We start from the raw sequence: 25,195 nt of genomic DNA, 5'->3' as shown, positions 1-25,195 counted from the left end.
AATTGTAAACAAGTACTTCTCACTGCCCCTGGTCAACAATTTCAGCAGACAAATTTTCACCTCTTCAAGTTTACAATGTGTTTTCATAAATATATTATCATGTCAACATGCATCTATGTGGTCCATTACTCCAGCTTTTTTTCTTTTTCATACTAAATAGTTCACATATTCTTCTGATAAATTAACCTAAAGTACATAACATCATAAGATGCACAAACACCTTTCCAGATTCCCAAAGATTTCTTATGTATGTTAAATCTTGCATTTAGTTTCTAATTGTATACTCATTCGCAGAGAAGCACATTTTCCTTGAACCACCTAGCCTCTACAAGGATCAACATAGCACATGATTAAAAGAAAAAAGGAATCCAAGATATGCTCAATCTTCATACTTTGTATTGAAAATCCCTGCCATATTCGATAGCTCCAGTGATCGAATGCTAACATATTGTTAAAACAAATCGTCAACAAAAGTATATAGGATAACACAAGTAACATAATTGGCAAACAAAGAGGTCTCAAATTTTGACCAAGTTGCCTAATCTTGTCAAAATGCTCGAGTTTCTTTACCAGAATAATATGACATGGAATATTAGAACATATGACAGAAAAAGTGGCTAGGGGATGTACCTTACAAGAGTTGCAACAATGCATGATGACCTTCTCATATGATGCAATGGAGGGTATTATTCCAAGTTTCTGATGCAAGTTAATGAACTTTGATACAACATCTTCAACCTTCAAGGTTCAGTAATGTCTCATCATATGGTGAAATTATGAACCATTAAATAAATGAAGACATTCTTTAAACTTCACGATACACAGACTTCTCATTGTGGGAACCAACAACAGACCAAGAAAGAAAAGGAGATGGATGGGAACATTCAGTTAAAATGAGTAATTTTAAGCAGACAAACATTACTGAAAAAGAATAGCATGTATTATATCTAATAACAGCAGGAAATGATGTTCACAGCAGGTACAAATGCCTCTTGCAAATATTATATTAGCAATGTAGACATCAAATTCTAGGCCTTCTAAAAGCAAGTATCATGAGCAAGGTTCGTAATTTCGTATCATACCGGTGTTTCGAGCTTAGCTCGGTACGATATGGTACAAGCATACCGAGCAGTATGCTAGGGTGTACCGCTCGGTAAGTATATATATATATATATATATATATATATATATATATATATATATATATATATATATATATATATATATATATAAAAGAAGGTGTACGTTGCCTCGACGACGTCGCCTCCTTTTCTTCTCCTCATCTGCGGCGTTTGATGAAAGCGTCGAAGGTCGTAGATGCCTCCGACCTTCAACGAAGAACGCGGTGAAGAAGAAGCCGAGCCGCCGCCTCTCCGTTACCTTCTAGATCGAGATTGTCGAGGGAGAGCGGTGCTAGATCGAAAAGCATCGAGGTTCTCCCAATTATCCCTCTTCTTCGAGCAACTTCTCTCTCTTCTCCCTCGACGCTTCTTCTCTCGTCGCAGCCAGGCTGATACCGCCTGGTAGCGAGCGATCTGCGTACCGATCTATTGGCAGACCAGTATGTACCACCCGGTACGGGCAATATCATTCGAATTAAAATCCTTGATCATGAGTATCTAACAATCACATCAACTCAAAAAGATTTAACAACTAGGTAGGTCTCTTGCCTATAGTTTCTCTCACAGGTTTCTCTCTTCTCCAATAATGCCATGGTCGGAAGTTTGGTTTGGTAGAATCAACTGAAAATTTCACTCTAGTTTGAGCCTAGTCAAAATGGAATCCTGAACCAAGATTCGTCGTACCGTACCGTACCGGCGTTTCGACCCGGGCTTGGTATGGTATGGTACCAGTGTACCCGGCGGTACATCAGGGCGTACCGAGCGATACATCCTAGTGTATCGAGCGGTACACCCTAGTGTAACGAACAATTTTATACTTTTTCATACTGTAGCAGTGCTACAATATAATACTGTAGCACTATAGCGGTACCGGGCGGTCCACGTACCGATAACCTATCGGACCGGTACGTACTACCCGGTACGGGTGGTATGCTTCGGTATGGTAGACCTTGACCTGAACATTGACAGGTCATCTCTGATGGGTCCAAATAACTGAGTACCCCACATATACAAGTAATTGTTCACTACCTATTGGCTGAGCCAAGGTTTCAAATCTCAGTCCATTATTGGTTTCAGTGACTCATCAGATTGATATGGTACCAATGTACCAGGCAGTATACTGACCCAAACCGCCGGGCACCAACTGAAAAAATGATTAAAAAATTAACAGTAACTAGTACTTTGTCAGAACAGTAAATACCAGTTGGTATACCTTATCGGCCAATATTTGAAACCTTAGGTTAATTTCTTTTCCAAATAAAATCTTAGTTGATATTATGATCTGGCCTAACCTTGGATCCCTCCCATTAGCCTCAAGTGTCGGCTATGACTTAACTAAACCTATATGACACATCTTTAAAACCAAACAAGGCTTGGACTAACCTTAGACAGCCTTCTACAACTTTGGACAGGGATGCAAGCACAGGGTCTCATGGTTTGTAGAAATGTAAATCAGATGTTCATTACGATGGTTCTCCATTATTAATAAATCATAATATATCACAATGTAATAAATAAAGGTTGAAAGGGAGTATAAGACAGATTTAAGGGGAAGACCACAAAGCTGGAGGGAATCTCACAAGAGATGGGGAAGAGAAAAACATGAGGCTATCACACTATAAAGGAATTCATCGTTTTATTTGGAAAGAACATTATGTCTCAGTCATCAAAATCTCCTGCTTAGACTCTTAATAATAACTCTATGCAACAAAAGCAGTTCTAAAGATTTGAAAAGAAAGAAATAAATTACAATAGATTGATTTAAGTTCCCTTTTCTGCTTTCTGTTTTTCCAGCAAGATCTTAAACATCTGTCATACTAAGGCTGATTTTAATGTTTGTTGTTCTCTACTGTCTTGTTCTAATTTGATGCTCCTTTTAATATAACTATTACTCCAAATAGTTCATCAAACCATGGTCTGCCATACTGAAGCGTACCGCCCGTACCGGGCGGTACGTACCGGTCCGATGGGTTTTCGGTACGCGGACCGCCCGCTACCGGGTGGTACGCCCCAAAAACCCCCGTATCGGGCGATACGGGGCAAATCGGGCGGTAACGGTCGAAATTTCGACCGTTACCGTCTGGCACCACTCGGTACCACTCGGTAACGGTTGAAATCGACCGTTACCGCACTGTAGCAGTGCTACAGTGTTCCAGCGGTCAAGTTTATGCGCGGAAGGGGGAGGGGAAGGGGAAGGCAGTGGATGAATATGAACAAATACGACAGAGCATACATGATATAGACACAGAAAGAGACTCATCGTATTATGGAGAATCATACGAGCAACAACAATATAGTGATAGTTGGTCATCCTTCTCTGAGCAACAACATTATACATAGCAGCACCCAGTGATTGCAAAAGGCGCTCGGGCGCTCGCCTAGGCGCTCGGGCGAGGCGAGGCGAGGCCCGAGCGCCTCGCTAATGTCCCAGGCGGCGCGCTTCAAACAGGCGCCGCCTGGGCGCTCGCCCGAGCCCAGGCGCTGGGCGCTTCGGGCGAGCGCCGGGTAAACCAAGGCGACAGAACCAGAATTTTAGGTCTGGTTCGGTCCTGGTTCGGTTGTTAGTTGGTTCAATCGAACCAACTAAACTGATATAACCCCAACCCTAACCCTAACCCTAACCCAACACTAACCTGCTGCCGCTGCCGCTCTCGATCCCGATCTCGATCCCGATCGCGATCTCGTCGTCCGCTGCCGCTGCTCGCCGCTGTCGCTGCTCGCGCCTCCCGCGAGCCCTCCCGCGAGCCTTCCCGCTGCTCGCGCCTCCCGCGAGCCCTCTCGCTGCTCGCGTCTCCTGCGAGCCCTCCCGCGAGCCTTCCCGCTGCTCGCGCCTCCCTCGAGCCTTCCCGCTGCTCGCGCCTCCCGCGAGCCCTCCCGCTGCTCGCGCCTCCCGCGAGCCCTCTCGCCTCCCGCGAGCCCTCCCGCTGCTCGCGCCTCCCTCGAGGCCTCCCGCTGCTCGCGCCTTCCGCTCCCTTTCCCTTTCCCGCTGTCGTTGCCGCCGCTTGCCGCTGCTGCTGCTGCTGCCGCTGCCGCCGCTCGCTGCTGCTGTTGTCGCCGCTGCTGCCGCCGCTCGCCGCCGCCGCTGCTTCCTCATTTCTCCATCAGGCTCAGTATACTCTTAATATTAAGTTTATTTGAATTTTGAAATGATTAATTTTCTATTAATAGATTAATAATATATTATTTTGATTTTAATGTTGTTAATTTTTATTTATTTGAAATTATTGTTATAATTATATTATATATTTTTATAATTTAGATAATTTTAAATAATTATATTATATATTTTTTATAATTATATTATATATTTTTATAATTTAGCGCCTCGCTTCGCTCGGGCGAGCGCCTAGCGCCTCGAGCGTTTGTGGACCTTGGCGCCTTTTGGCGCCTAGCGCTTTTTAAATCACTGGCAGCACCAATATATGCCTCAAGAGTTGCCTCGGACAAATATGATTCATGACGATCAGTCTACGATCAGCACCACATTGATGCATCAATGGCACACGGTGTATCAATACACTATGTCATGGGATCAATTTCATGATTGGCTCCAACAAACATATCATATTGATATATATCGAATCGAGGACCCCGATCCACCACCCGTGGAAGCCCGTCATTCGTTTTGGTGGTAGAACAACAATCAGGTATATCTAGATATGTGATAATTTATTTCATTTGAATTTTAGAGTTTATATTGTAACAAAATAGTCTAACAATTCAACTGATTTTTCTGTAGATATTTCAATATATAACGGGCTGAAATACGAACCTCGAACAAGACTACCTCAAAGCCTGAAAAAGATATGTGATACTATTTTTACCTAATTTACATTGATTTTGCTAAACTTATACTATTACTATATTTATTTGTAACTTGAAAACCCTATCCTAACTTTTTTTTTCCAATTTTCAGGTATTTTGGAGGGATAAATCGGTAAAATCGGGTGTACCGCTCGGTACACCCGTACCGTACCGTACCGAGCCCGAGTTGAAACTCCGGTACGGTACGGTATGGCGGACCTTGCATCAAACATTGGAATCCTGAACTAAAATAGACTTGAATCTGATAAAAAAATCATTATTACATTATTCTAACAAAAATAACTCCGACAATATCAAGGAAATAAAAGAATCCCTATGGCTCAGATTAAACCTAGAAAAGGCCAAATAAAGATGATCCCAAAAATCAGATAACTTAAGCCTAACACTTCTACCCTCAATCTAATTAGACCCGATCTTGGCTTTGGGGTCAAGTTGATCTTCAATGAAAATCTTGTAGTCATGATATTCCAGCATATTTCAGCTGATTGACACTAAGTCTAATCCATGTCATCTCAAAAAAAAAGGATCAGCTTAACCTGACTCGAAATAGGAGAAAAGATCTTTGCTACCTGCAACAAGAACTAGATTTACTATTTTACAGTGAATTGCAGATATCTTTTTCCATTATTTTTAGTATCAACTTTACGAAGTTCCTGAAGTTCTATTTTGAGTAAAATTAGCATCCAAAAGTTCTCTCTTATGATATTTTATAAGGTAACAAGATCCCCACTACAGGAACATTTTCCGCACAACTCCTAATTATAAGAGTTGCTATGTAGGCTATAAAGCAGAAGGAAGTTTCTTTCTTGATTGGCAAACAATAACTTAGTTTAGCTTAATTCTCATGCTCAGAAAGTTTGGAGGGTCTCATTTTCCTCAAAGTAGAGGCTCTTCTTAGAAAGGGCATCTCCCAATAATAGTTGCATGGATAGTCTTAGGAGCAAGGCTCGCCGTATCGTACCGTACCGACGTTTCGACCCGGGCTCGGTACGGTACGGTACCGGTGTACCAGGCGATACATCAGGCCGTACCGAGCGATACACCCTGGTGTACCGAGCGGTACACCCTTGTGTACCGAATAATTTTATATTTTTTATACTGTAGCAGTGCTACAGTATAGCACTGTAGCATTGTAGCGGTACCAGGCGGTCCACATACCGATAACCTGTCGGACCGGTACGTACCGCCCGGTATGGGCGGTACGCTTCGGTACAGCAGACCTTGCTTAGGAGTTAGGATTACAAGTGTGAAAGTCAAAAGTGAGGTTCACCTCCTAGGTTTTTGAGATCTCATAAAATCTTATTTATTAAATTAAAAAATTTGGTCATTTTTTATCCCTGACCATACATGTTTAACTATGTCAAAATTCAGGTACTGACATTTTTCTCAAGGATTTAAATAACGATATTTATCCAATCAGATAAGTACCAATAGCACATTGTATAGCTCAATATTGATACTACACCATTCATTTTCTTATTTTTTTCTATATTGATGCAATACAGGTAGGTATATCACACAGTTTATTGTTATCATACCTGTTCAACAGGATTATGGAAAAGTATTGGATTGAAACTTAAAAACCTAGTTCTTCTATCTTTATGTAATGTATTTTTCATATTTTCAGCTATTTTATTATAAACAGTGATTAAGCATAGTTTTCTACTAAGTTTGTTTTGCAGTTCATCATTTTATCTTTATTCAATTTTTTATGAATTAAGCATTCCTAGATTTTGATGATTTAACACACTGTCTGGTAACAGAATCCTGAACAAAGAAATAAGTACAGAAAGACACATTTGTCAAACACATGAAGTTTGCACTTCAAGGAAGCATGAGAATTACCATCATCCATCATGAGAAGTTCCTCACCGCTAAGTTTGGTACACAAGTTGTATATTCATAAATGTAGAATGAGATGTCCTCCTCTCCAAATCCTGAATGTAACAAATCAAACTCATCAATTAACAAGAAAGTTAAGAGCCTTGCCAAAATTACTGGAAAACAGCACTATGCTTCATAAAAATATTAGCCCAAGCAGTTCCTAAGAGTCCAATAATGAGAAGTCAATGGATGAAGTCATCATTGTCCAGCTCAAATGTTAATTTAGGCTCATCTGACATTCACAACCCATCTTTGGTGATCATATTCTCCTTAACAACACTCAAGATCCCACAAGGTGATGCTGGAGTAATTTAGTTTATCAATTATGTAAATAAAATTTATTATTTAACAATATTTTGCATATATCATAAGTTGCCACATGACAACATCTACTCAAGTCCAAGAAAAAGGAAAGAAATGCAGAAAAGAGTGGAAAAAATCAAGGTCGTTATTGATTGAAGATCTTAAAGATTCATCTCTACAAAAATGGGCGTCTATCAATCAAAAATATTATTGAGAATAGGAGGATTATTCTTCAAATCAAGTAAAGAATATTATCTTCTTTGAAGGAAGGAACTGATCATATATTTCATTTGATGCGATTGTAATTTTTCTTGTTTCTATATTTTCCTTTCTATTATTGTACTTTGGCCTATAAAAAAGAGGCTAGAACCAAGTTATGCAATACCGTACTGTACCGGTGTTTTGAGGTTGGCTTGGTATGGTACGATACCGGTGTACCGAGCGGTACATCCTGGTGTACTGAATAATTTTATATATTTTTTTATTACTGTAGCACTATAGCACTACTACAGTGTAATACTATAGCAATGTAGCGGTACCGGGCGATCCGCATACCGGTATGGCATCGGACCGGTACGTACCGCCCGTACCGGGCGGTATCATTCGGTACTGCATACCATGGCTAGAACTTTGTAATACATTAATCATGAATGAATCAATGAATTGAGTTCTTTTTCACCTTGTGCGTGAGTGGTACGAGACCACAATTATGTTTCCGATGGAATGATTCCATCGGCCACATGCGAGATGTGCGAAGGTATGAGGCCTTCATTTTAGGAGTTCGCTCCTTGAGCCAGAGCGAGTCGAGTAGTTATCCCTTTGTTTTCCTATTGTTTTTCAGTTACTATCTTTCTATTCTTCTCTTTCTGGTTCCTCTATTATCACAGGGCGATCTGATCATACCACAAAGTTGCAAACCCACCAAACATTCGCATGAGGCTAGTGCCACTAGTTCTCCTTTTTCCACCACCAAGTAGAGGTCCAATGACAAGTAAAAATATGAAAAAGTAGCCAATTTAAACATCCAGCAAGACCATAGGTCTTTGTGATCCTTCCACAAAGATCTCTTCTATCCTTTCCCACTGCTAGAAACACCAACCATGAAGAACACCTCTCAAGACTCTCTCTCCTACTACCATTGTGAAGTATTTTTCCACCGACGAGCTTGTCCTTCACACTTTACAACCCTCTCTACCAAAGAACCCGACCCATCCTTGTAAACTCCCCTCTCACCAAAATAATATAATAACAATAATCACACAAAACCACCAGTGGAAAAAAAACACCCCCACTTTAGCTCAAATTTCTCTGGTCTAATCATCTGCAAGTATAATGACAAAAGAGTGATGGTTCAAGGATGCACACACCTTCAGCAGACATGCTAGTGAATGGCAGTTGCATACCATGACATGAACCTGTTTGTTAGAAAATTGTGAACATACCTTAAGTGCTTTTGATGGTATGACACCCTGATCTGTAATTTAACAAATCATCCATTCAAAATCTCACTCTACCATTAGGTGCAGGGAAACAAAGGCCAAATCATGGACCTCAGTGACCACACATCAAAAGAAGTCTGTGACATCAAGATTTTAATATACAAGTCAGCATATTACAAAGTGGAAAGGTTTTGAATTTTTTACCAGATCAGCAAGATTGTGCTAAAGAGTTTACGCCGGTGTCGGGTGCAACCAACATAGTGGACAAGGTGGAGTCAGATGGGTTGTTATTGGCTGGGTAACAACTCTGCTTCAGGCTGTCCTATCTCCTATTAAAAAGCAGTGTCCATATCAAACACAACAAAAACCTCAGTACCATGCTAGAGGACCAGAGGTCCATCTACTTCAGCTAAACCTCTGGCTCATCTAGTGTAATTAATGTTACACTAGAAAAGTTCCCAGTCTGATATGAGCAGTAACTTCATCCCTTATGAGACCCTATCCTATGCTACATATTTTTCCAAAAAATTTTGGATACAATGTGGTCTCGGAACTTGCAAAGCACAAACAGCCTACAAATGAAAATTACACAAACTAGTCCATCGTGCACCCATATGATAACTGTGTAACAATTGTCCCAACTGCAGCTTCAGTTTAGTATCTTCATCACAATAATTACTAAGCAATGGCAAATAGCACGAAGTAATTGTTGGGAAATCTTAGGGGCGACATCACATGCGCAACGGAAGAACAAAAAAACAAAATCCCAATTTCCCAAAAAGATGTTCGTCGTCGTGAGAAGATTGGTGCGCAAAAAATCAGCGAAACAAACTGCGTATAGAATAGATTGTGTTACCTAAAGAGATTGTATATCTCTGTTTCCTTGCAGATCTCTAGGAGAGAGTGAAGAAGGTCAAGCACCCTCCTCTCTAGCGGTGATCCACACAACGGGGCTGCGACGACGCTCCTCAAAACTCCAGGCCTGCTCTGAGGTGGAGAGGGGGAGAAGAATAGGAGAGACAAGCAAAGGCTCTACTAGCCTATGAACCATTGAATCCCTCCTATTTATAGAGGTCCCCTGTCAAACCCTAATGGATCCTCCCCTATTGGGTATTAGATCTGCATCCAACTACCAAAGCCTCTTAGATTAGTAGATCTCTATCCAATAATCTCTTATGAGCTCTTATTAGATCTCATCCATAGGATCCAATAATTCATGGGCTTATTGGATATCCAATAAGATAGAGACTCCGATGGATATCTCATATCCGAACCTCTACTCATCGCAACGCCTACCATATGTGTGTGACCCTCTAGGCCCAATATCGAGCTAGCCGTGAGTCATACCTGTCAGAACTCCTTCTGGCTTAGTGAATTATTATCTCCATAATAATTCACTCGACTTATTGACTGCGAACGTACTAGGCCACTATGCCGCAGTCCCCAAACGATACAAGGGAATTCAATCCATTGGACATGTCTGTCCTCAGTTACCGTGTACCTATAGTCCCTCATCCATATAATATCTCAGAGACAGTATACCGGGTATGGTGCTGTCAGACCCATACGGTTTCTACTCGAGGATCGCTGTAATCGGATTCTCCCGGAGAACTCTTTCACTCAATCCGAATGACCCTGGCCAGGGATTTATCTGAGCAAGAACGCATGAGATATTCCTCTCATGACGCCGAGAGTGGATAATCCTCTATCGACACTCAATAGCCCTCATAAGGTCGATTGCCACTCCCAATGAACGATTGTACTAGATTTGGGACATCCAAACCTATGAGTCTAGTATCAAAGAATGGAGCACTCATACAGGACATCCTTGGTGTTTCAAGTCTAAGGACCAAATACACCACTAGGACTACGAAATCGATGTCTGACAATAAGGCATCATCAACCATCCAACATTCCGTAAACGGATCAATCAGTGAACTCATTCTCCAATGAGCACCTGTATTGTATCCTTAGTGTCCCCACACGAGCAACTATGAGACCAACTGCATCCATCATATGGACGGGTATACAACACACAGTCTTTCCGGTTATCTCGATGTCCCTCTCAAGTAACCTATGACCGAGATTATTTAGGATCTGTGTTTAAAAGTGAATCGATCCCATTATCGTATCTCATCACGATCTGATTCTCATTGCACAGATCCAAGGACATCACAATATATACATACATATATGCAGTAATCAATATAAAGTGATAAATGCCAAAATATAATAAGCAAAAAGATTCTATATCAAGTCACACGTGTCATCACTCACGTGATTGGCTTGTTAGGCACCTATGACTAGCAGTAATATACAAACTGAGAGCTTTGTGTACTGCACTTGTTATTCCAATATGATTCACAAACAAATAACCAACTTTTATCCTACTGAAACAAGCACAAAAGAAAGATATTTTGGTCATCCAAATAGGATCAAAGCCTTATTTTCATACTCCAAAAGCCAAATATCAAAGAGATAAAAAATTGCCAAAATGGTTTTCTTTTTCGAGAGTAGAAAATTTACACACAAAAAAACAGGTCCCAGAGTATAGCAGATATACGAAAAGAGATGACATGCTTTAAGATCATGTACTTACCATCTAGTTGCAAAAGATCATTGCAAACAAGGGCAGCAAAAAGGTATTCGTTATGTATATTTAAACAAAATTATAAGACAGCATCACAAAGTGGAAATAAAAGATCAGAGTAATCATGGAAGACTTACTGCAAACATCAAGCACCAGCATATCAAAACAAATAAAATATCAAGATAACACTTCAGACAGAAAGTCAGCCCATCTTCACCCACATGTCGACAAGTATCAGTAAATCAATGTTACGCAGCAACAATAGGATGATAAACTGAATATGAAGGCACAAAAAGCGAAAATCGCCTTTATATCTTTACCTGCTGTCTTGAGCTGCAAAATGATTTTCTCCGTCGAAGCCTCCAGTTGTAATCTACCCAAGGTCTGGAACACACTATTTATGTACTTTGGTGATGAAACCTTCCAGATATTCACGACCTCCAGCAGTCGCAACAGCTCCTCCTTCCTATCACTTTTACAGAATGCCAATAGATAGCTCTCTGTGCAACAAGGTTATCATGTAAGGAATAAGCAAAACTAAAAAGACATCAGCTCAAAAAGTTTGTTATATAATGATGATAGAAGTGCAACAAGTATTGCTTGGGTTGTTTACAAACCAGTTTGTAAAAGTTGACTAAATTAGTACAGCAAGTTACAAGCTGGAGATCCACATTAGTGCACACAAGAAAACTGCTACCTTATATACAATCATGTAACAACGTGGCACCCTACCATAGTGGATCATATCAGCCTCAAGCCTACCTTGGTCTGTTTTGGCCTGAAACCACTTTTGTTGGACCTTGCGAAGGCTGCCCTGGCCTTAACTGGGCCCCATTCCAGTGACATATGTTGATTCTAATATAGTCTTTCACAGTTTGAAGACAATTTTAGAAGGTTTGCATGAGAATTTCCAAAGCCAAGGACCCTTAAAGGCAGGAAAAGAAGAGGACAGCTTCCCTGTTTTTCTGAAACGAGGCTCTCCAGGCAATTCTAAAGCATTGAGAAAGGAAGACTTCTAAAGTAGTCAACCAATTCCCAAGTAGAATAGGATAGACATTTCTATTTCTAATGATTTTTGGACTAATTTTCATAATTAATTTTAGTATATTATTAAACAGCCAAAAATGTCTCACTTTCAAGTCTATTTGGTATCTAGCATCTTAATATGGTTATACCATAAACCCAATTCCCAAGTAAAACAAGATAGACATTTCTATTTCTTATTATTTTTGGACTGTTTTTCATAATTAATTTTAGTATATCATATAAGCAGTCAAAAACATCTTAATTTTGAGTATATTTGGTATCTAGGATCTTAATATGGTTAATATCATAAGTAGAAGTGCAGCTTGGGCGGGTCAGCCAATATTGATCCAAGCCCAACCCAACTTTCAGCCAAAGCTTGAACTATATTTTCATGGGTTGGGCTAAGGCCCAGTTTAGAAAACTACTGCCCAGCCAAAATCAGATCAATCTGACCACTAGTTTAGAGATGTGTTGATTGTGTAGGTTATTACTTGAAGCCAACATACTAATATCAGTACAACCTTGCCAGTTGCCACTAATGACAAACTATTGTAATATCTATGCAACTTCATAATTAAGCTAGATGGCAACAGTGCAACCAATCCCATATGTCTGGTATAATGATTTACTTACGACTCTATGATAAAAGTACTTGTTAAGGCATATTCAATTAATCATTAGTTGTTTAGCAAGAACATCACCATTTCCTGCCGACATAATATGGATTCTAATAAAAAAATTAATCATAAATTCATCCTGCATTTGCCTTGATCACGCTGTTTGTCTAATGCAAGACTTGACTATCATTTTGCAACTAAGTCGTAGCTACAAATCAGAGGATTGGCACCACATTTGACAAAATTAGCAGTGCATGAATTTAGGCTTGATTTTCATGTATACAGGCTAGATGCACGATAATAAAACATTAATCCTCGAGGACCTAACCTAAATCTGCAAGGTTCATAGCTTGATCTTTGTGGATCAAGCCCCAAATCATTAAGGAAAAGAGCCTCAACACCAACCTAGATTCATAAAAACTAATTGCAATAAATCCTAAATATTTACATCTAATGGAGAGTAATTATATCGAAAGATTAGGTTCAAATTTACCTAATTTTAAAGAAAATCTTATTTGAATTTCAAAGATTGTGCCTCTCCTTAATGATTCGAGTTTAGGAGAGAAATTAAGTGAGATTTGAGAAGGATTGAGAGAGGGAAAGAAAGAGGGGGAAAGGGATGGAATGGGTTTAATAGAAAGACAAAAGACTCCAGCCGATCTCTTTGAGAACCAAGAATAGGGTGGTGAGCTGATGATGTTACTCCAGTAAACATCAACAATTAGGCAATAAGCCCAATTTTTGGCTGGTACCAGGTGGTTGCGTAATACCAGAACAGACCAGAATGTCAACCCAGTTTTCTAAACCGTGGTCATAATTTGCCTGCAAAAAATTGAGACATTTTTCTTCCTTTTTTAAGCCCCAATTGCCAAATTTCATATACTTCAATTTGATCAAAATCACTCTATCACGCAACTAAAAATCTGAACAAAATTATCAGCAAAAGAAAAAAACCTTTACCAACTTAAGACAAGCAAGCCACAAACACAATATAGACTTGTCCATTCAATCTCCATGAACCAAATTACAACAGCTTGAGTGATGGTCCTAGATCAATAATCATAAATTTCCACATTAGGCTTTTCTTATCAACAAAGAGTTTTAGATCAAGAGTCTTAAACTTCCATGCAAGCAAGGAAACACAAGAAGCACATAGACTGATCATAAAGGGTATTCTATTTGCTTCGACTGTGATCCAGTATTAATGGGTCACAGCTTAAGATCAGCATCTCTAAGCAAAAAAAGACAGATATAATACGAACAAATTATAAAGAATCTTAAATGATACACAAGGGCAGTACACATGCATGGAATATGGACTAAAAATTGATATCCTCGAAACCAGAAAAATGAAATAGTAACAAAAGAAACTGTCATATATTAACAATTAGCACCAAATACACTATAAAAGGAAATGGCAAATCGGAGGACATTCTATTAAAAATTGGGAACTAGAAGAACAAAAATACACTTAGAACAACAACCAAGAGAATCAAAGGGAATAATAGAAACATAACACGGACATACCTGCAAATTTATAGCTGTCTTGAGTATCAGCAACTCCAACAGAATCAATTAGCTCCCGAATTTTATCTTCGTTACCAACACTTATCCAAAGCAACATTTCATAATAACCTATTCTGGAAGAGGACTCAGGATTCTCATCTTTGAAGAACTCACTGAACATTTGGAATTCTTGTGTCAATTTCATGTCAATCATGTACATTAGTAGTGGACCATAACTTTGTTTCTCAATTTGCAAGCCCTTTTCTCTCATGGATGCAAAAAGTCCATATGCCTTTTTTATATGAACCATGGAATCTTCTTCGTTGCTACAATTTCTAGCTTTACTTATGCAGAGTCCTATTAAGGCATTATATTCCCTCAAGCCCATTTCTCTCCCCAGCCTACCGAAGAATTCCACAGTGGACTTAGTACCAAGTTTGTCTGCACATTTTTTCATCAGTTCTACAAATCGGCGAGACTCTGTATTCTTGAATATGTATTTCTGCTTTCTTTCCCTTGATACTTCCTTCTTCCATTGTGTAGTGTTGATCTGAGACATACTAGAAAACCACGGTACATCTAATATGTTCTTTAGAAGCATCCCATCAGTGGACTCTTTAGAAGAGGATGGATGTGACATGTCATTGTCACCTTACAATAACAAGTAGATGATGACAAAGGAAAAAAATTATTTCAAGTGAGACAACCCTCTGGTTATCAGGAAAATACTCCCAACTAAAAAAAGGACACATGTTCTTGAATTAAATTGCAAAACATGTTAGCTGCCACTCATAAATTTCCATGCTTCAAGGAAAAAAAGGTTGCAAATAAAAATAGGAATTTAAAAATGACTTCAGTGAATTAAATTCATTGGATATCTCCAACTAGAGATGAATACATAAAAAGAAATCTGGAATGTGCTCCAAAGTCTATGATGTGGTTAAAACAGAAGTAGACTGCAATGTTTCAAGTCCAACAATTGCAGAGCAAAGTTTTCTTCCGTGTAGCTAACAATACTAGAAATTGAGAATTGAGGTCAATGTCACAGCCACTTTAGAAAAGAAAAAATCAGAAGGTACGGCTGGCTACCAAAAGAGGCAATTGAAAAGACTAGGCAACACATGATAAGCTTTGGAAAATCAACTAAAATATTTTACTGATCCCACATAGCCAGAAGATACTTCCAGAAGGCTTAAACCTAGAAGGGATCAACAGTAACAGCTTTACAGAAGAAGTCCTCGAAAAGAAAATGAGAGAAAAATTTAATCTAGCCTATTATACCAACAGAAGGTGAATAAAGTTCTCAGTCCATTGTACCAACAAATGAAGAAAGTGGTCATCTAGAATTTACCAATAAGCTGAATGACTTTGTTGTAAGTGCATTATAAATTGAGAGTTTCCACAAGAAAAATATGTTCACTAAGATGAGCCAGATAAATGCTAAAATGGTCAAATTTTCTCACATGTAGAACAATCATTTGCAGAAGCTCAACCTGAGATCATATCTGATTTTATTAAGTTCCTCACTTGTGCTAAAGTCATATCACAGAAGAAAAATATGTTTCTTTTATTGAGCCAGATAAATGCTAACAATATCTAAATTTGCAGAAGATCTACTTAAGATCACATCTGATTCTTTCAAGTTAGGTTGGATTGTCTTCTTAAGACCATATGACTATTGGAGCTCTTCAATCAGCATGCAGAGATCAGATATAGAAACCATCAGGTGCAATACAAGAATCAAGGAGAACCATAGGGCTTTCATGGGCCTTGCCGAGCAAGATAAATTTGCAGTCCACGAGAACAGCATATGTTGGCATCACTGATCTCGCAAATGCTTAATCTCTCTGGCTATTTGTTAATTGCTCTCATGTAGTTTGATGACCCTTCACAGGTGTATGATTTGAATTTGGGATCTCAAAAGCTTCCCAACATATTTGATATCACCAACACAATTTTTACTGTCTTTTCTCGTGTTCTTCATTTCTCTTGTTCCCTCTTTCATTCAGATCCTGCACCCTTTTCTTTTATCATAGCAGCATAGCCTACTAACAATATCATTGCATTCATTCCCTTGCTCATATATGGCTTCTCCTAACTTCCCTCCACATATATTTCTATTTTTTGGGATACTCTCCAATTTCCCTATCCTGCGTCTTCTCTTTCCTCGTATCTATAATATGCATCATCTTCTTTTTATGCAACTTTTAGTTTTGATCACCTTTGTAGGTTTGCATCGGATTTCCAGTTTAAACTTTTGATCCAACTAATGTGAGAATTGATAAGTGTTATACATGCATAAGCTCAAATTTTTATTCTTGTTTAAGTGTCTCAAAATCATATATTAAATAAAACTCAACAATGCCCAGGATCTATAATTATTAAATTATGGCTTATAGTGAAGGTGCAGTGGTTCATATTCTCTACAGAAACTGTGTAGAACTGAGTAGAAAATGCCTGACCATTAGATCTACAGATTCTAGTACGCCTATCATTTCACAGCAGCCCCATATCAGGTTTGCATTAGTGAGATACTAATAAAAGTTTATACTGCCCAATCCTCTAATTTTTGCAAAGCTAAATTTTTTTAAAGAAAAAAAGATAAGATGCGCGCTAAACAGATTCATGGTAGTTTGCACACAAAAACGCCTCGATGCAAAACCAAGAGACTGTTTTCCTCATTCTTGATGACACGAAAAGCCAAAAAAAAACCAAGAACCCGTTTTCCTCATTCTTGATGACAAGAAAAGCAAAAAAAATCCAAGAAACCGTTTTCCTCGTTCTTGATGACAAGAAAAGCAATACAAGCATCCCGAGACAACCTATCGAAATAAAACACACGCGTGTTCCTGTAAGAACTATCAACATACCACTTAATATTGAGGATATCGCCTTAGAAATCCCGAAAGCGGAGTCTACCGCTGAAAATAACCAAGAAACAATGATAGAAACCGAGCATTAGCACGTTCTTACAGATTTAGCCACCGAAAATTGCATCAAAAAGGCATCATTGGACGAACATATCTGACCCTCACCAGGGGCAAGAGACGACTTGGAAATCCTCGAGGCTGCTGGCTTCAGCCGCGATAGCACCTGTTTCGAAACAACCCCCGCGGGCTTCTCGGCGGTTTCAGAGCCGGAGGACGGCGGCGACGAGTTGGTGAAGTGGATAGGGTCGGGGCTCTTCTTCGGGGGCACGAACTCCGGCGACGGCGGAACGGGTTTGGGGTTCTTGGAGGTCTTTGTTGCGGCAAAAGCAGCGAATAAACTGCTCAGTTTCTTGCTGCACATCGGATCCGATGGAGGACGAGGGTTGAAATTCTTCTCCCCACACCACTACAAGCCCCAGAAGAATGAGACGGAGAAGAGGGATTTAAGACAGCTATCGCCCCCGATTCTTTCTCTTTTACGGCAACTCTGCCACCGAGTTAAAAAGGGTTCATAAAGAAAGCCTTGTCGAAACTCCTCTTCCCTTCTTCGGCGAGACTGGCGCTATTAACCCTAATTCATACGCTCTGTTCCTCCAACTGCTGGGCGATTTGAGACGCTTTCTATATGCGTTTCAGTTTGCCCTCGTAAATCGCTTAGCAAATGTCTCGAGGACCAGAGGTAATATATCTTTCATCCTAATTACTCATACATGGAAAATAAATAAAATTATTAACTTCAAATAAATATTGAAGTCAAACAAAATTGTTATAAACCTCCCTCCTTAGTAACGTTACCATGATCATGACATCTCGATTGTATTAGTCAAATAGAATTATCAAAACGACGTAGCATATTTTCATTCTAAGATTTCATGCCGGGTATTATATTTTTTTACAGGAACAGATTTATTATATTTGAGATAAATAAAATCTTTATTATGTCGAATTTATTACTATTAGGGAGGGGTTGATTTTTTGTCAAATATGAACATATATCATAAATAATTATAGAATCAAACTAGAAGAATGACAGACATATTTTAGATAAATGTATTGAGCCTCCGTGGTAGGCTATGCAAACTTGGTTAAAAAAATATTACAAATGCAATATAATCTTGCAGTGACTCAAGACTAATACGAGTCGATATCCAATCGATTTTTGATAATTATATGATTTTCTTGTCTCATATAGCATCAGATTGTTATTTTAGTATTAAATCTCATGGGTACAGATCTTTTGTTGGTGAAGGAGAGTTTAGTAAGGAACACGTTATCGAGTCAAGATCTTTATAAGTAAATCTGTCGATGAAAAATTCAACTGTCACAAAGTTAGAATAGAAATTCTAAATCATGAACGACAGAAAAAAAAAACTTCTAAAATGATTTTAAAATCCTTGAACATAAAGATTTTTCCGAATCTTACGATTCTAACAGAAATCGCCAATCCTGAGGTGGAGACTTCGCCAAAAGGTACCAATTGAGTGTTTGGTGAATTCTTTTCACCAGGTTGGCAATCAAATGTTCTTCTCAATTAAACCAATTATTACATATTTTCTTTTACAAAAAAAATCTTGCCAGTTTATCGTTTCCAAAAAGTGTGTCAGAATCAGAAGAAAAAAACGTGTACAAAATATGCACCTGTTCATGTCGTACCCACGAAATATCAGAGTATAGTTGAAGACATGATCCATTCGAACCAGCAACAATGGGGTAGAGGAACAAACTGAGCAACTTCCTTGTAATCCCTTCATATCATGCTCAAATATTGCGGGCAGCCCAGGATTTCGATGTTCTATGATGTAGCTGGCTGACATGATGAACTGAAAATAAGAACATAGATGACTTAGATGATATGTTGATTGATTCATCAATATCATCTCTCGTCAGCCACAACAGTGCTTGTAGTTTCCTGCTCCTCTTGAATAACTTGAGCTCCACAGAGATCATCAGATGGGACATTGATCCCAGCAAAACCAGCCAAAACAGCAACCGCTCCAACGTAGTCCATGAGGCGAGGAGCATTGCCTGTAAGTGAATCCACAACAGCAGCTATTGGAACCTGAATCGTGAGACCAGCTGTTGCAACAGTTGTTGTAGTTAGATGAACGGCCTTCGCCCACAAGTAATCGCTCAGCACATTATCCAGCAAACCTGTAACAAAGAAAATAGGAGCAGGTGTTTCACCTCTTTACTCAATACTAACACTCCCAAATTATGCCATTATGCAAGTACAGAGCCCTTATATAGCAACAATTTAGTGAAAGAAAACATATGTTCTAGAACAGCCGATCGATCAGTACCTCTAGTAAAATTGTCAGAATGCTCTGAAAACATAAAAACCGCTAGATGGCTAAACTTGCACCATACATGACTCCACTGAGTGGACACAAGAAAAACTAGGAAGAACAATATGTGGGTTGCCCAATGCCACAATTTGATACTATCAGTAACCACCTGATGAATACAGGTCAGAGGAAAATTCACTTAAAAAGACACGTGGAGTAGAGCATCCTTTGGAGTGCAAAAATCATCTTCGGATAAATCATCTTACCTCCAGAACAATTCAAAGTTCCTATCTAAAAGTCCAAGACAGGCAACAGCAAATATGGGAATCTATTCCATGTAACCACCATCTAAATTTAATACAGATACCACCAGAAATAGTATCCCCGAAGACCTTTTATTACCAAATATAAACATTCAAATGTACAATCATTATCGATACAACTCCAGCTACTTGAATTGCAAGGCTTTTAGCATTTATATACGCATCTCAACCAGATGCCATAATAATTCAAGACTTCTAGATAGAGAAGGATTTCCAGGCGGAAGTAAAAGCTCCATTGTTTCCACGACCTGATCTCAAATAATTTCCATTTGCTGAAGATGAGATGAGACTTACAGCTTCTAAATGATTAGGAAAAGATGAAGTATCCAACAAAACAAGGAGGTGGGATATCCAATAAATTGTTTCAGTTGAAGTTTTTACACACATTCTTGATAACCAAATGTTCTTCCCATTTTACCAAATGAGGTAGATGGCTCAGCCACATCAAAAGGCTACTCATAGTGCTGGCAGCTAAATGTGAAAGAAAACAAGTATTAGGGTAAGCAAATAGACTAGAGCTTTGTTATTTGGGTCCAGGCATGTCATAAAGGCACTGGTTTTAGAGAGATTCTTGCCACCGTGTTTCATAAGTTCTTGGTTGATCCCTACAAGATACAGTGGCCTGCTCCCCTGTACTATGCATGCAACAGGAAGCACCTTGAACTTAGTAGAGTTATACTAGTCACCAAGAGTAAAAGATGAAAGAGGAAGGAAGGAGAGCTTAAATAGTTCTTCCCAAACACAAAGGAATGCACCCTATTTATTTCTCAATCATCCCAACAGTTAGCATTAATGACCCATCGATTAGGAGAGTATTGGATTCTCTTAAATTAGGCTAATATAGGTTAAGTGTCACCACCATGGTCAAGTCTTTCGAAGATAATTTAAACACAAACAACATCAAGCTCATTCAACAACACATGATAAACTAAAATTTTATACAATGATAATAAAATCATAAATTCCCCAACTGTTTGCTATCAACTGCATGGATTTTTTGCCACAATTGAGATATGTAAAAATTCATATATTTATAAAGAGTCATATCTTTAGTTAAGTTAATAGTATTTAAATATTTATTTATAATTTTTATAAAAATCTTTTTGGGTCTCTCTGTGCCTCTCCTCACACTATTAATAATAATCATTTCACTTGTTCTAACTATTGTCTATTCTCGTACTACTAATAGTATGTCTCCTATGCACATGTTTGTACCATCTTAAATAATTTTTTTCACATTTTATCCTCTATCGAGGCGATACTCCTTGTTCATAAATAAAGATATTTCTTTTCTTATCTTTCCTGCTAACTCCACGCATTCACCTTAACATTCTCATCTCAGAAGCACAAACTTCTTATATATGTTATTTCTTAACTATCCAATACTCAAATCGATAAAACATTGTTGGTCTAACAATTATCATATAAAATTTTCTTATAATCTCAAAAATATGTGATCATAACTACTAACGCTCTTCACCATTTTAATCATCCTATTTTTACTATATAAATAATATCTTTATCAATCTCTTCATCTTATTGAATAATTGATTCAAGATACTTCAAATTTTTACTTAATGGAACTTCTTATCCTACTAACTTAACTATATCCTTTTGTCTCCTAGTATTACTAAAATTGATCTAAAAGAAACTTACAAAATTTCAAACTTAATTAAAAATCTACCAACAGTTAGAATATAAGAATTTGCTTTTATCCTTTGAGAAGGGAGAAAAAGGAGGATATAGTGGTTTACGATAGAGCAATTCTGAAGTTCTCTATAAGGAAGTCCTAAAGCTCCAACCAAATACTCAAGAATTCAAAAGGCTTTATGACAAGTAATTCATGAAAAAGTTTCCCCTTTTCCACCTCCTCTTTATGTCACATTCTATGCAAAATGTGACGTCACAAGAGAGATTTAAAAGATGGGGACTGCTTAACCTTAAATATACTGCCATGTATTATAGATTCTCCTGCACCAAATTTTTTTTAAAAAGATAAGTCATACGTCACTTCATAGAATATTTTGTGATGATAGGGGATTGTTGGCTCTCATGCTAAGAATGCCTCACGCTAGAAACTTTATAAAAATCTGGCATTGCACATGACGGCTATAAAGTGTGCTTACAAAAATACATTAGAAACAGTAAATATTAGCATTTTTTTATGCATTAACCAAAAAATAATTAAATGGCTTTTTTGTTGCATACATAGACCCTCCCAAACCTACATTGGTGGGAGCCTCATATACTGGAAAGCCCCTTAACTCAAATATGAGTGATATGCTGCAAGGCTGAAACCTAATTAGTTAGCACTATTCCTACTGTAATAGGAGGATGTAAACAGATTTAACTACTTGAAAGATTTACCCAGGCTTTCAAATTTGGATAAAGAAATGGAGCATAATTTCAACCAAACTGTTACGATACTGAAGAAAGGAAGAACAGAAGAGCTTCCTATGATGATTCATACAGTAAAAGAGTATATATGTCAAGAAGTATATAATGATATCATAAACAAGTACTTCTACAAAAACTTTTACGAACATGAGATGAACACAAATAGACAACCAACCTTTTCCAACAATAAGACCAAATTGCTTCCAACTAAGCTTGTGAAATGGCTCTAGCTTTGTGAAATCCAACATTAACGAAACAGGAAGAAAGATCAGCAGATTAAACAAACCAAGAAATCCAAGAAACTGAGCGGTGCTAGCTTGACCTTCTCCCTCTTTCTCATCAGACAATTTTTTCCGAATCAGGGTGATATAAACAGCATATAGCCCTGCCGAAACGAGAGCAAGAATATCTCCAAGAAGAGGGTTGGTCACAATGGCATTAATTCCTGAAATTGAATCAGTTAAGCTGACTATTATTGTTCCTCCCATGCAGAGAAGGACACTAAATAGCTTCACCCATGTGAACTTTTCTCCTAAAAATGCCAGAGCAACCAAGAAAGTGAAAAGGCTAGAAGTGCTGCTCAAAATAGTATTTGACTGTGGAAAAGAGAACAGATTAATTAGAATGCTACTAGAAAGAGAATGTAAAAGAGGAAAAACAAAGAAGTGCAAACATCAATTGCCATTCATTATTCTTTGGTACCTACCGTCACAGACGTGTATTTAAGAGAGAGATTAAATGTCAATTGAGCAAAGAACCAAAAAGGGCATATCAGCAGGCTGACTTTAGCTACACGAGTGCGAGTCCAGCGCCCCTTCGCATCCACTTGTTTCCTGCATTCATCAGTGATCACATATCGTTCTTGCTCAGTGAATGCATTGCTAGAGACAGAATCTTCAAGTCTAGAATCAACCACAGAAACAATTTCCCGCTGACTATGACTCATTATAACAAGTGGTCCAGTATCATGACAACTCTCCACTAGAAGATTTACATTCTCCAGATTATCTGATTGTTGCCCATCTGAATCATTCTTGCTTCTGAACCAGTACCAAGAATTCTCCAATGTATCCTCAAGACACCGAGAAATCTCCACAATTGGTATAAGTACCACGAACAATGAATTGCATATATAGGTTATTAGAAAAGGAGAAACACCAGAATCTACAACTGATTTAACTATATAACTAGCAGCAATCCATATAGTAGCTACTGCAACTATGCATATCAAACCCAAAGCCCAACGCCAAGAATCTCTGTTCAACCACATTGTAGCTGGTCTAAATGTATGATAAATCCAACTTGATCCAGCTTACAACTATTTCCTGTGGAAAAGAAACTATAATATTGATTTAAAACTTTTAAACAAACATTTCGTTCAACAGTCATAAAATTAGTGAGTACAATATCAAATAGTAAGAGATGACTAAAAATGGCCTAAAAGTAAATAGTAGCAACAATATCTGTCCCTGCTTTATGACACATTTAAAATTTTCACCCCCCCCCCCCCCCCCCCGATAAATATTTCCTAACCAAAGCAGTCACACATGAAACAAACCGAACAGAACAACCAAGCCAAAAAATTTTATTGGTGAACTCCGTTACATATAACCAAAGAATCTAAGTTTTTCCTTTGAAAAGTAGAATCTAAAACTTCTAGTAGTTTATTAAAATATTTTTAATTCTCACCAGCACAAGTGTGCCTTTTGCTCTCTTGTAATTTATTAGATTCTCTTCCCATGTAGGTTGAATTGAATCGAGACACTTGCTTTCTCACATTTGTGGTTTCATATTTTCTTCGCCAACGTTACAAAATTAAATAGATTTTACAATCTAATATTTCATAGGCACAACTTGTATAACTCCAACTAGTTTTCTATATATTGCAGCATGTACAGTCTTCTAAATTCCTGGGCCATTACAGTATCAGATTATTTTTGGACGAGATAATTATGCTGCTTCCACAGTCAAAACACGCAAACTGCTATCCCAAAAATGATTGACACGTCCAATAGCAACTTAAAATCATTTCCCAAAACTATATGTCGAAATCAGCAAAAACTCATACAAATGACTATCTAGTACACCCTGCGTCATTCCAGAATCAGATCATTTTTGGACGAGACAATCATGCTGCTTCCGCATTCAAAATTGCTACTCGTTTCCAGAAGAATGATTGACGCGCCCAATAGCAACTCAAAAACATCTCCCCAGATTATATGTTCTGATCCATAATGCTTGAACAGAGGTTTTTGTACCTACGTGCAAACCAAAGTGCAAAATTCTTCACGCTTAAAGAATCAGTAATTTTGTGGTTGTCCGTATAATCATGGTGAAAGCCCTTAGATATTTCTTTAACATAATTGGACTCCAACTTTCTTGCCCTTCTTTAAATCGGATTCTTAGCATGAAAAGTAGAACCCCCATCGAATCGAGATCGCGTCAAATTGGAAAGCCCAATCATCAAAACTCACAATCCTCCGAATCAAAGAGAAGCAACAGAGCAAACATGGACAAAAAGGCGTATGAGAAGAAAGATACCTTGGAGGGCTTTGATCTCAGTCCAATCGACTACCAGGAGAAGACGGGTATCTGAGGAAAGAAAGATATCCGCAACTAGAGAAGCCCTCGTTTACCCATAAATTAGGATCCGCCGTTCGATCCCCGTGGACGCTAAGTCGCCGACGGGTCATCCACCAGAGTGACCGGTCGTGGCGTCAGGCATCACAGCGCCTATTAAATGCAGATAGCCAGCAGTCGAATTTTTTAGGTGGATTTTAAAATATAATTCCTTCATAAATAATTTCTTCGTACTAATCAAAAGGTGGATTTTAAAATATAATTCCTTCATAAATAATTATTTTTTAAAACCATAATAAAGTGGATCGAATTGGGATAGATACATTAAGATTGATAAGTATTTTTGATATTCTCATAATCAACAAGAAA

The 25,195-nt window shown here is 38.3% G+C and overlaps 2 protein-coding genes across 6 annotated transcripts in view; both read right to left on the bottom strand.

The window, feature by feature from the left end:
• Positions 1-17,895, bottom strand: part of LOC135599024 (pentatricopeptide repeat-containing protein At4g04790, mitochondrial-like) — a 70,813-nt gene extending 52,918 nt beyond the window's left edge. For all 4 annotated transcript variants that reach the window (XM_065093656.1, XM_065093657.1, XM_065093658.1 and 1 more), the window contains exons 1-6: positions 17,347-17,895; positions 17,182-17,232; positions 14,333-14,962; positions 11,483-11,662; positions 6,819-6,883; positions 631-738 (exon numbers count right to left, since the gene is read on the bottom strand). In XM_065093656.1, coding sequence (XP_064949728.1) covers positions 631-738; positions 6,819-6,883; positions 11,483-11,662; positions 14,333-14,962; positions 17,182-17,232; positions 17,347-17,602 — 1,290 coding nt within the window. In that variant the 5' untranslated portion in view covers positions 17,603-17,895. The remainder of the gene's footprint in view (positions 1-630; positions 739-6,818; positions 6,884-11,482; positions 11,663-14,332; positions 14,963-17,181; positions 17,233-17,346) is intronic.
• A 1,201-nt stretch (positions 17,896-19,096) lies between these two features.
• Positions 19,097-24,987, bottom strand: LOC135599023 (uncharacterized vacuolar membrane protein YML018C-like). 2 transcript variants are annotated; one of them, XM_065093655.1, is made up of 4 exons: positions 24,788-24,987; positions 22,953-23,585; positions 22,422-22,842; positions 19,097-19,392 (listed from the first exon to the last, which is right to left on the bottom strand). In XM_065093655.1, the coding sequence occupies exons 2-4, from the start codon at positions 23,514-23,516 to the stop codon at positions 19,115-19,117; spliced, it is 1,263 nt and encodes a 420-aa protein (XP_064949727.1). In that variant the 5' UTR covers positions 23,517-23,585; positions 24,788-24,987; the 3' UTR covers positions 19,097-19,114. The 2 variants fall into 2 exon arrangements, with proteins under 2 accessions (XP_064949727.1, XP_064949726.1); XM_065093654.1 differs by having other exon boundaries at positions 22,953-23,571; positions 24,788-24,954.
• Between the last annotated feature and the right edge of the window lie 208 nt (positions 24,988-25,195).

This window comes from Musa acuminata, chromosome BXJ2-1 (genome assembly GCF_036884655.1).
Source record: "Musa acuminata AAA Group cultivar baxijiao chromosome BXJ2-1, Cavendish_Baxijiao_AAA, whole genome shotgun sequence".
NCBI lineage: Eukaryota > Viridiplantae > Streptophyta > Magnoliopsida > Zingiberales > Musaceae > Musa > Musa acuminata.
This window is presented reverse-complemented; position numbering and strand designations above follow the sequence as displayed.

Bases quoted from the DNA above. Each gene is read 5' to 3' on its own strand.
- LOC135599023 (XM_065093655.1), bottom strand. From the start codon at position 23,516: ATGTGGTTGAACAGAGATTCTTGGCGTTGGGCTTTGGGTTTGATATGC. The intron at 22,843-22,952 runs GTAGGTACCAAA...TCTTTTCCACAG, and splicing joins TTAAATACACGTCTGTGACG to TCAAATACTATTTTGAGCAG. The intron at 19,393-22,421 runs GTTGGTTGTCTA...TCTTTGTTACAG, and splicing joins TGGTCTTATTGTTGGAAAAG to GTTTGCTGGATAATGTGCTG.